The sequence below is a fragment of the Globicephala melas genome, chromosome 15 (assembly GCF_963455315.2).
Source record: "Globicephala melas chromosome 15, mGloMel1.2, whole genome shotgun sequence".
Classification (NCBI taxonomy): Eukaryota; Metazoa; Chordata; class Mammalia; order Artiodactyla; family Delphinidae; genus Globicephala; species Globicephala melas.
The window spans coordinates 81,129,151-81,141,957 of record NC_083328.1 but is presented as its reverse complement, the minus strand read 5'-3'; the positions used below and the strand labels follow the sequence as shown (position 1 = coordinate 81,141,957).

The 12,807-nt window shown below is 45.8% G+C and overlaps 1 protein-coding gene across 3 annotated transcripts in view; it reads left to right on the top strand.

The window, feature by feature from the left end:
- Positions 1–6,610: 6,610 nt before the first annotated feature.
- CTCFL (CCCTC-binding factor like) overlaps positions 6,611–12,807 on the top strand; it is a 28,150-nt gene continuing 21,953 nt past the window's right edge. Inside the window, exons 1-5 of one of the 3 annotated variants that reach the window (XM_060285039.1) lie at positions 6,611–6,931; positions 7,025–7,150; positions 7,579–7,792; positions 11,851–12,021; positions 12,331–12,464. In XM_060285039.1, coding sequence (XP_060141022.1) covers positions 6,611–6,931; positions 7,025–7,150; positions 7,579–7,792; positions 11,851–12,021; positions 12,331–12,464 — 966 coding nt within the window. Of the gene's footprint in view, positions 7,151–7,578; positions 7,793–11,850; positions 12,022–12,330; positions 12,465–12,807 lie in introns of all 3 variants that reach the window. The other 2 variants (XM_060285038.1, XM_060285040.1) reach the window with 2 other exon arrangements.

Genomic DNA, 12,807 nt, shown 5'->3' with positions numbered 1-12,807 from the left:
GCAAAATTCCAACAACCTAAATATTCTATTATAAATAACAATTGTTGCATAAATTGGTGAAAAATACTAATAAAATAACTAACATTGATTTTGTATCTACTGTATCCCAAGCTCTGTGTTATTTTCAGCACTTGATACGGATTATTTCATTTATTCCCCATAATAATAAAATTAGGAAGGCACTATTATTAGGCTCAAGTTACAGATGAGAAAATAGAGACTCAGAGAGGGTGAGTAAGCAGTCGAAGGCCACACAGCAGAGAAGCTGTGCACCACTTTTACTGCTAAGTTATGCTTCCTCTGGATGCTGAACAGCAGTTAGAAGCTCGGGCTGTAGAGACAAACGGAACACAGTCCATAAACCCTCAGCATTTATTTCAGATTTTGGATCCTCCACGGTTTTTTTTCCCAACAACAAAAAAGTAGATCACCTTTTCTTTCACACTCGTTTTAGGTACTATTTAAAGAAATTATGCACAGAATAAATCAGTCTTTCCCATCGGCCTCTTCAGTACCCCAGCCCCCAGGTGAACTACCATTCATGGGCTGGAGTACACATTTCCAGGTTTTTTCCCCCCAAGATGCTTGTTTTTGGACTCCAGCTAATCAGACTTAATGTTATAAAGCTTTTGTTATTTAGTTATCTACTTATTTCCCAAACGTTTCTTCATGTAGAAGCAGGACAAGGTAGAGGTTATAATGATAAACTTCTGGAGAGTTCCAGAACACCTACTGCACTTTTGCTTAATAGTCAAATTCCCATGCTTGTATCCTGCCTCTTCCCTTCTCATAAACATCCCACATGGTTTTAAGAATTTTCCCCTGGGCCTCCTTTGTCCCCAAACTCTTCACCCTGTGGCCAAGTCCACAAGCAATGCTGAATTGCTCATTAAATAAAAGTACCTTCGGTCTGTGTTCATACCAAAGGTCAAAGGGTAATGATCCATATAAAAACATTGTTTGCCCGACAGGTTAACTGGCAGGTTCGAAAGTGGACACTCCTTGGCAACCCACCGGTTGAAGCCAGAATGACAGCAATCACATTTCAGGCAAAGGAGCCAGGCTGTTATGTACTCTTTGGGCATGAATTATCGTTATGACACACGGAGGGGCCAACCTTATCACCGTCACAGCGGATTAAGTAATAATGTACTACCACTTGCTAGTCAGGCTTCAGTGCAATATAAGCAAATAAACACAGAAACACCCAACCATGCAGAAGAAGAACTTGGTATCTACTCTTAAATTCTAATATTTGACAAAGTAGAAATTAACTTTCCATCTCCTCTTCCTTAGCAGTGAACTGATTATAGTGACACACGCAGCTGAGGCAGTACGAACGTACCTTAGTTAGTACCAGGGCTTCCTCCTAACCTATCATGGGTTAAATTCTCTTTACCTTAAAGCAGGCCCACCGCCCGTCTCGGGAAGTGGCCCATCCAGTGTGGAGTTTGGAAATTCTGGGGCGCCAGATCACCTTTCAGAAAGGTCCTCTGAGTACCCCATTTCCCAACGATGGAGTTAGCTGAGTTAATTATAAACACCTACGGCACGAATGAACAACTGGTGAAGAAAGTAAGAAGTTTCAGGAAGGCTTCTTACAATGAAGCGGTCAGAGATGTCTCTCAATTGTTCAGGTAAATATCGCTTCAGGGCAACAGGAGAAAACCACTCTGACGTTTATTTAGGTAAGATTCCAGGATATAAAAACCAAATTCACCCTTCCTGGATGCTAAAGAGGCAAGAAAAATAGAATGGGGAAGGGCTATGGACGCCAGCATCCAGCAATTCCACAAAACACTGCCGAGGGCCCTTCCTGTCCTAGGCACACCGGATGCAAACTACTGACAAAGACCCCTTGCCGCAGATTCTCTGACAATTCCAACCTTCACATAGCATTTCACCACAGAACTCCTTTTTCACTTGGGAAGCTCAACTATTTCAGTGCGTACCACGTGCCTTATAACGATTTTGCACTCAAGTTAGGGGGCCAGGGACTCATTAGGTGGCAAGGCTCATGACACTCACTCTGGAAGCAGGGAGCAGACTGAGAATAAATTTTAAAGATGTCGTCAGCACTTGCCGGCCTGCCTCATTCAATGCCGTCCTGCAAGACATGCACTTATTATATTTTTGTTTCAAAATATTTTTATATTGATCATGTATATATCTCTGGGTAAATGTATTACATTTCTGAATAGGATTATACATTACGTCTGCTCCCCCCGCTGCCCCCGTCATCCATGCCTCCTGGGTCAAAAGCAGACCTTGGAGGTAGAACTTGTGGCCAAGAGAGCCGAGTAGAGGTACTCGAACATTTGCTTTCTGCAACCAAGTGTTAACGTGGCCTCCTACCCTTGTTCCATTTGACGTGGTAAGCGCCATACACTTGGCCGGGACCCTTCTTTCCTTGGAGCCACGCTGGCCGGTCAAAGGCTGATGATGTGGACAGCCAAGGAACAGTACCGCCCACAATGCTACAGGCCTCTGTGGCCTCTCCCAGGAGCCCATCCAGCAAGCAGCTGACAGCCACACACAAGTCCCTTGACATACTGGGCAAAAGGTGTGGCGAGCATCCCTGTCACCTGAAGGAGGCGAGTGACCAACAACTACACCAAAGGCGCTGGAGGAGCCTGAGGCCGGCCGGTGCCAACCGCAGCATCTTTAGGAGATGCAGCAGCATATCCCTCCGGGACAGGATGCCAGGTCTCGGCAGGGCTACGCCGTACCCATCAGTGCTCTCAGGGACACCTACGACAGCAAAGCCAAGCCAGGCGCACAGCTCTGGGTATTAGGACAGACACACGGCTCAGCTTACACCCTGTGTGGCCACTTGAGGTCGTCAGGAGATGGGTCTGGATGGAGCAGGGACCGGGAAGGGGTAAAGGAGGCAACTGAAGCGAATCTGAGGAGTTTAGGCTTTTGACAAGACGGCTGCAGGCCCACGAGCTGATTGCTCTTTTCATTCTAGACTACATGCAAGCAACCTGCCTTGCGCTTTACCTCAACGCCCCTAATAAACAGGGCTGGAGAGTGTAACTGGTAGAAACTGCTCCACGCACCTGGGCTGACATAGGTCACATCTCTTACTTTGCTAGTCTCCTGCGCTCCACGGGCCTTTTACAGAAATCCAGCATCTCTTTCTGGAAGTGTCTCCCCCCGAATATTATATTAACCAAGAACGCAGGGAGGCTTATGGAATCGGAAAGGAAGGGTCAGTTCAGATTCCACAGAGAATAAGGAATGGACAGGTGACACTCACCTGCATCCGCAAAGAAGCCAGCCCTGCCGAAATGAGGCTTCGACAGTCTGGATTCTTCCAGAGGCTGCCAGCCAAGCCTGCTGTCTTGAGATCGTGTCTGGCCTACCGGTGGGCTCCAAATACTGCCCACCTTTTGAACCCAGTCACTGACACGGCCCGGGTAGCAGCCTGGCCCAGGAAGGCTGCCTCGACACCCGCCGCCTCGCGGGTCCTGCACGTGTGCAATCTCCTCCCCCTCCCCCAGTCAGCAGGGCTGCCTGGAGACTCTCAAAGGAAGACAACCTTCTGGGGTGTCCCTCCTACCTCCACCTTCTGAAAGAAGGCTCCACAGAGGCTCCAAGGTGACACATCCTTCAGTGGGAGGTTTGCCAGGGAGTCCAGGTCTGCCAGGGAGTCCCAGGGGTGCCTGCAAAGAGGAAAGGAAACAGATGCAATCTTTGCTGGAACTTTCCACATCAGAACCAAAGTTTGGAAAACTGCAGGTTTGTCTGCTCTGCTCTACCTCCTTTGAGTGCTTCATCCACGTCACCCTACTCTCCCTTTCAAGGACGCTCTCCCCCTGCTCGCCCCTCCCCCCGACTCTCTCCTCTTTAAGCCCCTACTTTTCCCTCCAAGTCTACCTCGGTTTCCCCTTTCTATGTCCCTCCTCTCCTTTAAAAAATGTGTTTTTAATCCGCAGTTGAAATTTCTAAACATGAATTTATTATATAAATCCTGTTAAAACTTTCCAGCTTCATGAGTGTGAGAGCAATAATGCAGAATTACCCGAGAAGGCACTAAATAGGTCGTGATTGCTCAAGCAGAAAAACTCATTTAAATGATTTAAAAGAAGTTATTATAACACAGTCTTTTCCCAGTGACCTTCAAATATTTATCTTCACCCATAGAGCACACATACTGTAATAGAAACCCAGACACAATGTTAAGACTAGCCATCCAAGATTTTAACCAACAAACCCATTACTGTTGGTACGTGAGTTTTTGTTTTTTTGTTTTTTTGTTTTTTTGTTTTTTGATTGGAGTATAGTTGGTTTACAGTGCTGTGTTAGTTTCAAATGAGTTTCTTTTAAAAGTGAACTCAGTTCTAGCCTTTGTACTATCAAAAATGAAAAAAAATTGCATAGGTAGTCTGCACGATAATGTGAAATAAAATACAGAGCTACCAGAAGGGGCTGTGGAGAACGAATGGGCAGACATACAGGAAGCACTTTGATGGACATCAACAATTCTCTGGCTATGGATGGGAGAAAAACCCATCACCGGTTTGTTGGAAGATGGGCTCAGATAAAGGCAGGCCAGATGACAGGCCATTCCTCCCCGGAGGTTCTGGAGGCCCACCCCAATCCTGTCCTCAAGAATGCTTTCTTCTTTGAGTTATTTTTTGTTTCCCGGCATCCAAATATATTTATACACAATCAGCAAACATTAAATTTTCATTAAAATTTTGAAAAAAATTAAAAAGTAAAAATAAAACAGAATGAAATTTCCTGGAATAGTTTAAACCATGCCTTAAAAACATCAGTGAACTGCAAATTCATCAGTGAACTGCAGGACCTCCGCTGCCTCCAAACTTGTATTTATTTTGTATCTCGCTGGAGAACCAACTCCTTGTGGAGACCATCAAAACCATTATTCTCCATTAAAGAGAACTTATTGAGATGAAATTCGTACAAGAGAAAGTAACCCCTTTAAAACGAACAATTCAAGGACAGGTGGTGGGTTCACAGCTCCTTCTGAGTTTCACCTCTCCGCCCACCCCCTTCTCTGTTTCTCCCTCACTTTCCCTTGCCCTCCAGCTGCCTTACAGGAGAGCTTCTGGAAAGCACTTTAGACTGTCTAAAGAGCCGGGAAGGATGTAAAACTGTATGGGGTCCAGCCCCTCCCAGCGTCTCGCCTTCTCGCTCCCTCTTGCTTCCACCTATAGCCGTGTCTTCCTTCTGGCCTCCTCATATCTCCTCCACAGCCCGCCCTTCACCCCTCAACGTCTTTTACTCCACTGACCTCCATTTCTCATCCCCTGGCCATATCCTGGGCTCACTCCTGTTTTCCATCACGCTCGCTGTGTTCCCCCCTCCCTCCCTCTATTCCCGCTCTTCCTCTCCTCCGCCATCTCTCCGTAGCCTCCAGCGGGTTCCCTCCTCCCCCTTCCACACACTCCATCTCTCAAAACCCCTTTCAGTTGGTTCTCTCCTCCCCGCACTCCCCACCTCCCCGCAGGTCTCAGCGCCCCCTGCAGGTCCCCCTCCCCTCCCCACCACCACCTCCCCCCAGGTCTCAGCGCCCCCTGCAGGTCCCCCTCCCCTCCCCACCACCACCTCCCCTCAGGTCTCAGCGCCCCCTGCAGGTCCCCCTCCCCTCCCCCCCTCACCACCTCCCCTCAGGTCTCAGCGCCCCCTGCAGGTCCCCCTCCCCTCCCCCCCTCACCACCTCCCCCCAGGTCTCAGCGCCCCCTCCCCTCCACTCCCCCCCCATCCATCCCCACCCCGCCACGGTCTCTCAGCACTACCTGCAGCGCCCCCTGCAGCTCCCACGTCCCCTCCTCCAGATTCCGCATGCCCCATCAACCCCTCCCCCGGCCCCGCCCCTTGCACGCGGCCACGTTCCTGCCCTGCGCCTGCGTACTGCCATTCTTGACCCTCGAGCCCGGGCAGCTGTCTGCGGCGGCAGGCGGTGGCCTGCAGCACGCGGCACGAGGTGGAGCCCACCGGTACTGGGCCGGCCGGGCGCCGATGCCACGCCTCCCGGGTGAGGGACCACCCCCGGGGGCCAGACTGCAGCCTCCTCCAGAGCCGGAGCTGCTCCGCTTGGGTGTGGGCAGGAAAGGTTCCGGTGGGTGGCGAGGAGGGGGTCGGCCAGGGTGGAGCCAGGAGGGGGGAGGTGCCCCAGACCAGGAGGGGCTCATGCTAGACCTGAGGTCTGCATGGCCAAGGGTGCGTGGGTAGAGGCTCGAGGCAAAAAGCCTCCGTGGCTCAAAGGGTGCTGAGTCTGGAATTGTGCCCTGGTGGGAAGCTTGTCCAGGCCTCCCTTCTAGGCCTAGAATGCGCATTTGCTGGAAGCCTGCACAGGGTCAAGCGTTCCAGGCCTGGAATGTGCATTTGTTGAAAGCCTGCCCAGGCCCACATCTGTTGGTTCTAGAATCTTCTGGACAAACACCTGCTTTAGTCTCAGTCCTACTTAGTCCAGCCCCTTGTAGGCCTAGGCTGAGTTAACTTAGTCCTGAGCCGTGTAAGCCCCAAAGCCTTTTGAGGCTGGAACCTTGTCAGGCCTTGACCAGCCCCAAAGCCTGCTAGGCCGAACCCACTGTGCCCACCCACACGGCTTGCTCTTTCTCTGACAGACCAAGTCACAATGGCAGGGACCGAGATCTCTGTGCCTCCGGAGCAGTTCACCAAAAGCAAAGAACCAGGGTTGATAACAGAAAAAGCCCTGGAGGAGGAAGAAGAAGGGGTGTGCAGAGCGAGGGAACACCCAAGCTCTGAAGAGTTAGAGGCCGAGAGCACCCACGGGGCCCTCCAGGCCAAGATCCCAGGGGACGAGCTGGAGCTCCTGCTGGCCATCCCGGAGGAGGGCGAGAAGCACATCCTGACCCTGCAGATGGTGCACTTGACCTCCGAAGATGCAGAGCTGCAGAACCTGGCACCACAGCACCAGGAAGAGGTGCAGGGGACGGTGCAGCAGGCTGGTAGTGGGCTGCAGTCACTGGTGTGGCTTGGGGAGGGGTCCCAGCAGAGCCCGCACCAGTGTGTCACCATTAGCATCCAGGAGGAGGTGTACCTGCTGCAGGAGGTGGAGGTGATGCAGTTTCATGTTCTGGAGGAGAATGTGACCGGGGCCAGTGAAGACAGTAAGTGTGCAGTGAGCCTGGCAGAAAGCTCTGGATCTAGAAAGGTACAACTAGTTTTAATAAAATGGGGGGCAGGGGAGGAAGCCAGAAAACTGTTTTTTAGAGTTACCCTTCATGCAGTATTATGTATGGACAAGCAGTTTAAAATTTGCAATTTAAAATTAAATACAGTAAAAATATTTCCCAGGAAAATCTTGGGGGCCCTCATGTTGTTTTTGAAGAGTTTAAAAAGTTACACTAATTAGAATACGATGAGACGCATCGAGTCTTTAAATTGTGTTCTGTTTCACCACCGAGACCCTCGATGCTTAGTAATTACAGTTGAAGCATTTTGGTTGCAATGGACAATCTTCTGTGCTTCTTTAATTTGTGTTTTTCTCTATGGATTCTGTGGTTTCATCAAAGCAAAGAGTTGAATCAGGCTGTAATTAATAGTACTGTACTTGTTTGAATACCTGTTTTTGTGTATTAGCTTGAGAAAGGTCAGGAAGAGGAACGGCTGCTGGCTGAAGGTGGATCCAGTGAAGAAACAGAAGGGCAGTTTCTTCTTCTGGAAGTGAGACCAGGAGATGAAGGAAGAGTTGAAATTGTTCTGACAATTTCACCCTTAAATATTGAGAAACCTGCGCTGGGTCAAGCACGTGTTGAAGAAGCCAACGCTACAGAAAGTCAAAAAAAGACAAAGGGTAGGCCAGTTCCTTTGTAAGAGACTCTTCAAACAACAGGGCTGCTGATTCTCTTCAGGGGAAGGGGATGGTAGTTGAAGTTTGAAGTGGTTGCCTTAGTCGCTTTCAGCATGTCAGGAAATGGGAGAAGTTTTGAGCTAACGTTCTGTATTGTGAGTCAAATCCAAAAGAGTTTTGCATCTTGTGCGCAGATGTTTTGAAAGCATAGTACAGAGGCTCCCGAAAAGGGCCGTGCACATAAATAGAAATTTGGGCCCCATCTGCTCCCTAGTTTGCATCCCCGGGGGGTTAGGGGGTCTGACGGAGACCAGAGCAAGTGCTTCAGGCCCTGGAGAAGGAAGGAGTGATGCCCAGAGGGCAGCAGAGGCTCCCTTTAAGGGGAGGGGATGTTTAGGTGAGGCCAGGAAAGAGGATGACTCTGACCCTCGAAAAGTATTTGTTCAGCTTTTTTTAAAGTATTAGTTTTTCTCCCTTATTTAAATCAAGAGAGTCCACCCTTGAAGTCTCAACTTTTAGCTCATTTATAAAAAGTCATATCTGGCCACCTTCGGCTGTTTCCTCCTTCTAGCAACAGCTAGTCAGGGTTAGAAAGAGACTCAGTTTAGAAAGCCACACTGCCACCACTGTCCCTCCTTCTTACGTGTGGTTAACGTTATTCATTTAGGCTGATTGCCTCTGGCTTCAGTAGCTGGTTGCATTCGTAACCTTTGCTATATATTAGCTTCTCATATATTTAAATTAAGAGATTGTACCCCCAAATTCCCAGCTCCTAGCTCATTTTCAGGTTTTTTAATATATTCACAATTCTGTGCAAGCGTCACCACTGTCTAATTCCAGAATATTTTTATCACCCTAAAAAGAAAAGTGTACCCATCAAACAGTCACTTCTGGGCATTTCATTTAAATGGAATCATACCCAGGTAGCACATGGCCTTTTGTGTCTGGATCCCTTCACATACCATAACGTTTTCAAGGCTCATCCACGTCGTCGTAGCATGTGTCGGTACTTCATCCCTTCACCCCTGAATAACATTCCATTGTGTGGATACACACCATGTTCTGTTTATCCAGTGATCTGTTGATCCAGATTTAGGCTGTTTTTACCTTTTAGCTATTGTCCATGGTGCTGCTATGAATATTCATGGACAAGTTTTTGTTTGCACACCTGTTTTCAGTTCTTTTGGGTGTATACCGAGGAGTGGAATTGCTGGACACTCTATGTTTCACTATTTGAGGAGCTGCAGAGCTGCACCAATTTACATTCCCACCAGCAATGTAGGAGGGTTCCACTTTCTCCACATTCTCACTATTCTCCATTTAAAAAAATGACAGCCATCCTAGTGAGTGTGAAGGGGTGTCCCATTATGGTTTTCATTTGCATTTCCCTAATGACTAATGATGTTGAGTATCTTTTCACGTGTTATTGGCTATTGGTGTGTCTTCTTCGAAAATGTCTATTCAAATCCTTTGCCCATTTTTAAATTGGTACCTGTATTAGCTTCCCAGGGCTGCCATAACAAAATGCCACAAACTGGGTGGCTTAAAACAACATAAACAGGGCTTCCCTGGTGGCGCAGTGGTTGAGAGTCTGCCTGCTAATGCAGGGGACACGGGTTCGAGCCCTGGTCTGGGAAGATCCCACATGCCGCGGAGCAACTAGGCCCGTGAGCCACAACTACTGAGCCTGCGCGTCTGGAGCCTGTGCTCCGCAACAAGAGAGGCCGCGATACTGAGAGGCCCGCGCACCGCGATGAAGAGTGGCCCCTGCTTGCCACAACTAGAGAAAGCCCTCGCACAGAAACGAAGACCCAATACAGCAAAAATAAATTAATTAATAAACTCCTACCCCCAACATCTTAAAAACAAAAACAAAAAAAAAACCATGAACATATTCTGTCACAGCTCTGGAAGCTGGAAGTCTGAAATCAGTGTTGATACAGCCATGCTCTGTTGGAAGGCTCTAAAAGAGAATGTGTTCCATGCCTTTCTCTTAGCTTCTGCTGATGCAGCAACCACATCATCCTTGGCTTGTTGGTGCATCCCTCCAAGTCTCTGCCTCTGTTGTCACATAAAGTTCTCCGTGTGTCTCTTTCTGTGTCTCTGTTCTCTTCTTATAAGGATACCAGTCATATTGGATTAGGACCTGTCCTAGTCCAGTATGATCATCTGAAATTGTCTTCAGAGACCCTATGTGCAAGTAAGGTCACGTTCATAGATGTTTGCCATTAGGACTGCAACAGATCTTTTTGGGGAACACAACTCAACCCCAAAACCTTCTATTCCAAGTTTGTTGAGTGTTTCATCATGAAAGGGTGTTGGAATTTGTGAAGTGCTTTTTCTGTACCTATTGAGATGATCATGTAGGGCTTTCTCTCCCTTTCTTTTGTCAGTTTGGTGTATTACATTGATTGATTTCCATCTGTTCAACCTCTCTTCCATTACTGTGATAAATTCCACGTAGTCAAGGTGCACAATCTTTTAAATATGCTACTGGATTTGGTTTGCTAGTATGTTGAAGATTTTTGCATCGGTATTCATAAGGGATATTGGTCTATAGTTTTGTTTTGGTGTCTTTTTTTCAGTATCAGAGTAATACTGGCCTCATGAAATGAGTTGGGAAGTGTTTCCTACTCTTCTCCCTTTTTTTTTTAAGAGTTTTAGATGTTAGAGTTTAGATGTTTTTTAAGAGTTTTAGATTGCTGTTAATTCTTTAAGTGGGGTGGTATTCTCCAATGATGCCATCTGGCCCTGGGGGTTTCTTTGTTGAACTTTTTTGATTAATGACTCAATCTCTTTATTGATTGTAGGGCTATTTGGATTTTCTATTTCTTCTTGAGTCAGTTTTGGTAGTTTGTGTGTTTCTAGGAATTTTCCATTTTGTATAGGTTTTCTAGTTTATTGGCACACATCTGTGTATTCTCTTATAGTCCTTTTTATTTCTGTACGGTTGGTAGTACACTTTGCTTCTTGATTTTAGTTATTTGACTTATCTTTTTTTTTTTTAGTTACAAGTCTAGAGAAAGTGTCAATGTTGATCTTTTAAAAGAACCAACTTTCGTTTCATTGGTCCTCTCTGCTGTTTTCTTATTTTCTATCTCATTTATCTTCACTCTAATCCTTATTATTTCTTCCTTCTGCTAGCTCTGAGTTTAGACTTCTCTTACTTTTCTAGTTCCTTAAGATGTAAAGTTAGGTTATTGATCTGAAATATTTTTTCTTTTTTAATGTAAGTGTTTACAATTAAAAGTTTCCTTCTGAGCACTTTAGCTATATCCTGTAAGCTTGGTGTGCCATGTTTTCACTTTTATTCATCTCAAAGCATTTTACAGTTTCTTTGTGATTTCTTCTTTGACCCATTGGTCCTTTAGGAGTATGTTGTTTAACTTCTATATATTTGTGAATATTCCAAATTTCCTTCTTTTATTGATTTCTGACTTCATTCCATAATGGTCAGAGAGCAAATTATTTCTGTCTTTTAAAATTAATTGACACTTGTTTTCTGATTTACCATATGGTCTTTCCTGAAGAAGGTGCCTTATGTACCTGAGAAGAATGTATGTTCTCCTGTTGTTGAGTGGAGTGTTCTATAGCTGTTTCTTCTGTCCAGTTCGTTTATAATGTTGTTTAAGTCTTCTGTTTCCTTGGTGATATTCTGTCTAGTTCTCTTCATTGTTGAAAGTGGGGCATCGAAGTCTCCAACTGTTACTGAACCATCTCTTCCTACTTTCAGTTCTTTCAGTTTTTGCTTCAAGTATTTTGGGGATCTGTTATTAGGTTCACGTATGTTTATAATTGTTATATCTTCATGATGGTTTGACCCTTTTATCATTGCGTTATGTTCTTATTTGTCTCTTGTAACAATTTTTGTCGAAGTCTGTCTTGTCCATTAGTATAGCCACCCAGCTTTCTTTTGCTTACCATTTGCATGGAGCACCTTTTGTTCAGTTACCACATTAGGTGAGAAAAGGATGTGTGTAGTTACTTTGTATTTAAGTGGAACTTGAACACCTAAAGAAAGGTTTGTACAAATACATAAATGTTGTCTCTCCCTCCTACAGAAGGAAAACGAACCTTCCACTGTGACATCTGCACGTTCACCTCTTCTAGAATTTCGAGTTTGAATCGTCATATGAAAACTCACACCAATGAAAAGCCTTATACGTGTCACCTTTGCCTGAAAGCTTTCCGTACTGTTACTGTCCTTCGGAATCATATCAACACCCATACAGGTAAACAGCTGAGAGGGACGTTTACCTTGAATGATGTGTGTTGAGGCTTAGGTAAGAATGCAAATCCATCTGTTTGTATATTAAAATAATGCAGTTTTTTAGACTTTAATTTTGTCTTTTTTCTTCAATTTTAGTTAAACACGTTGGATGTTCCCAAGGTTTTTCTCATATCTTTCCGGGGCCTTTGTGGTTTGAAGAGCCTCTTAATTTTTAAAGCATTTTGAGACTGAGTGTCATTAATAAGTTATGATTCCCTAGGAAAAGTGTGGCTAAATCTTGCTTGAAAGAATAAACGATGTGATCTTACAGGAACCAGGCCCTACAAGTGTGGTGACTGTGACATGGCATTTGTCACCAGTGGAGAACGTGCCCGACACAGACGTTATAAACACACTCACGAGAAGCCCTTTAAATGTTCCATGTGCAAGTACGCTAGCGTAGAGGTAAGTTCACTCTTCAAGTTTCGTAGTGTTGTATTAAGAAGCTGCTGTCACAGTCATGTAAGTCAAACTACCAGTAGAATCTCTCGTAACATCTCTGCAGGAAACAATACTCATTTTGTTTCCTAAATTTAATTTTTTAAATGTGATTTCTTTGATTACTGACTAGGGAAAGCAGTATGCAGAGCTGTACAAATTACAAATAACATATGGTCCTGGAGAAATAATTCTCATATTTGTTCATAAGTTCTACCCTGCATTCTCTGTAGGACTCGTTCCACAAAATCAAAGTGTATTTGCTCTGACAGAACAGAGACCCAATCTGAATGTTCGCTGAGAGTTTTGA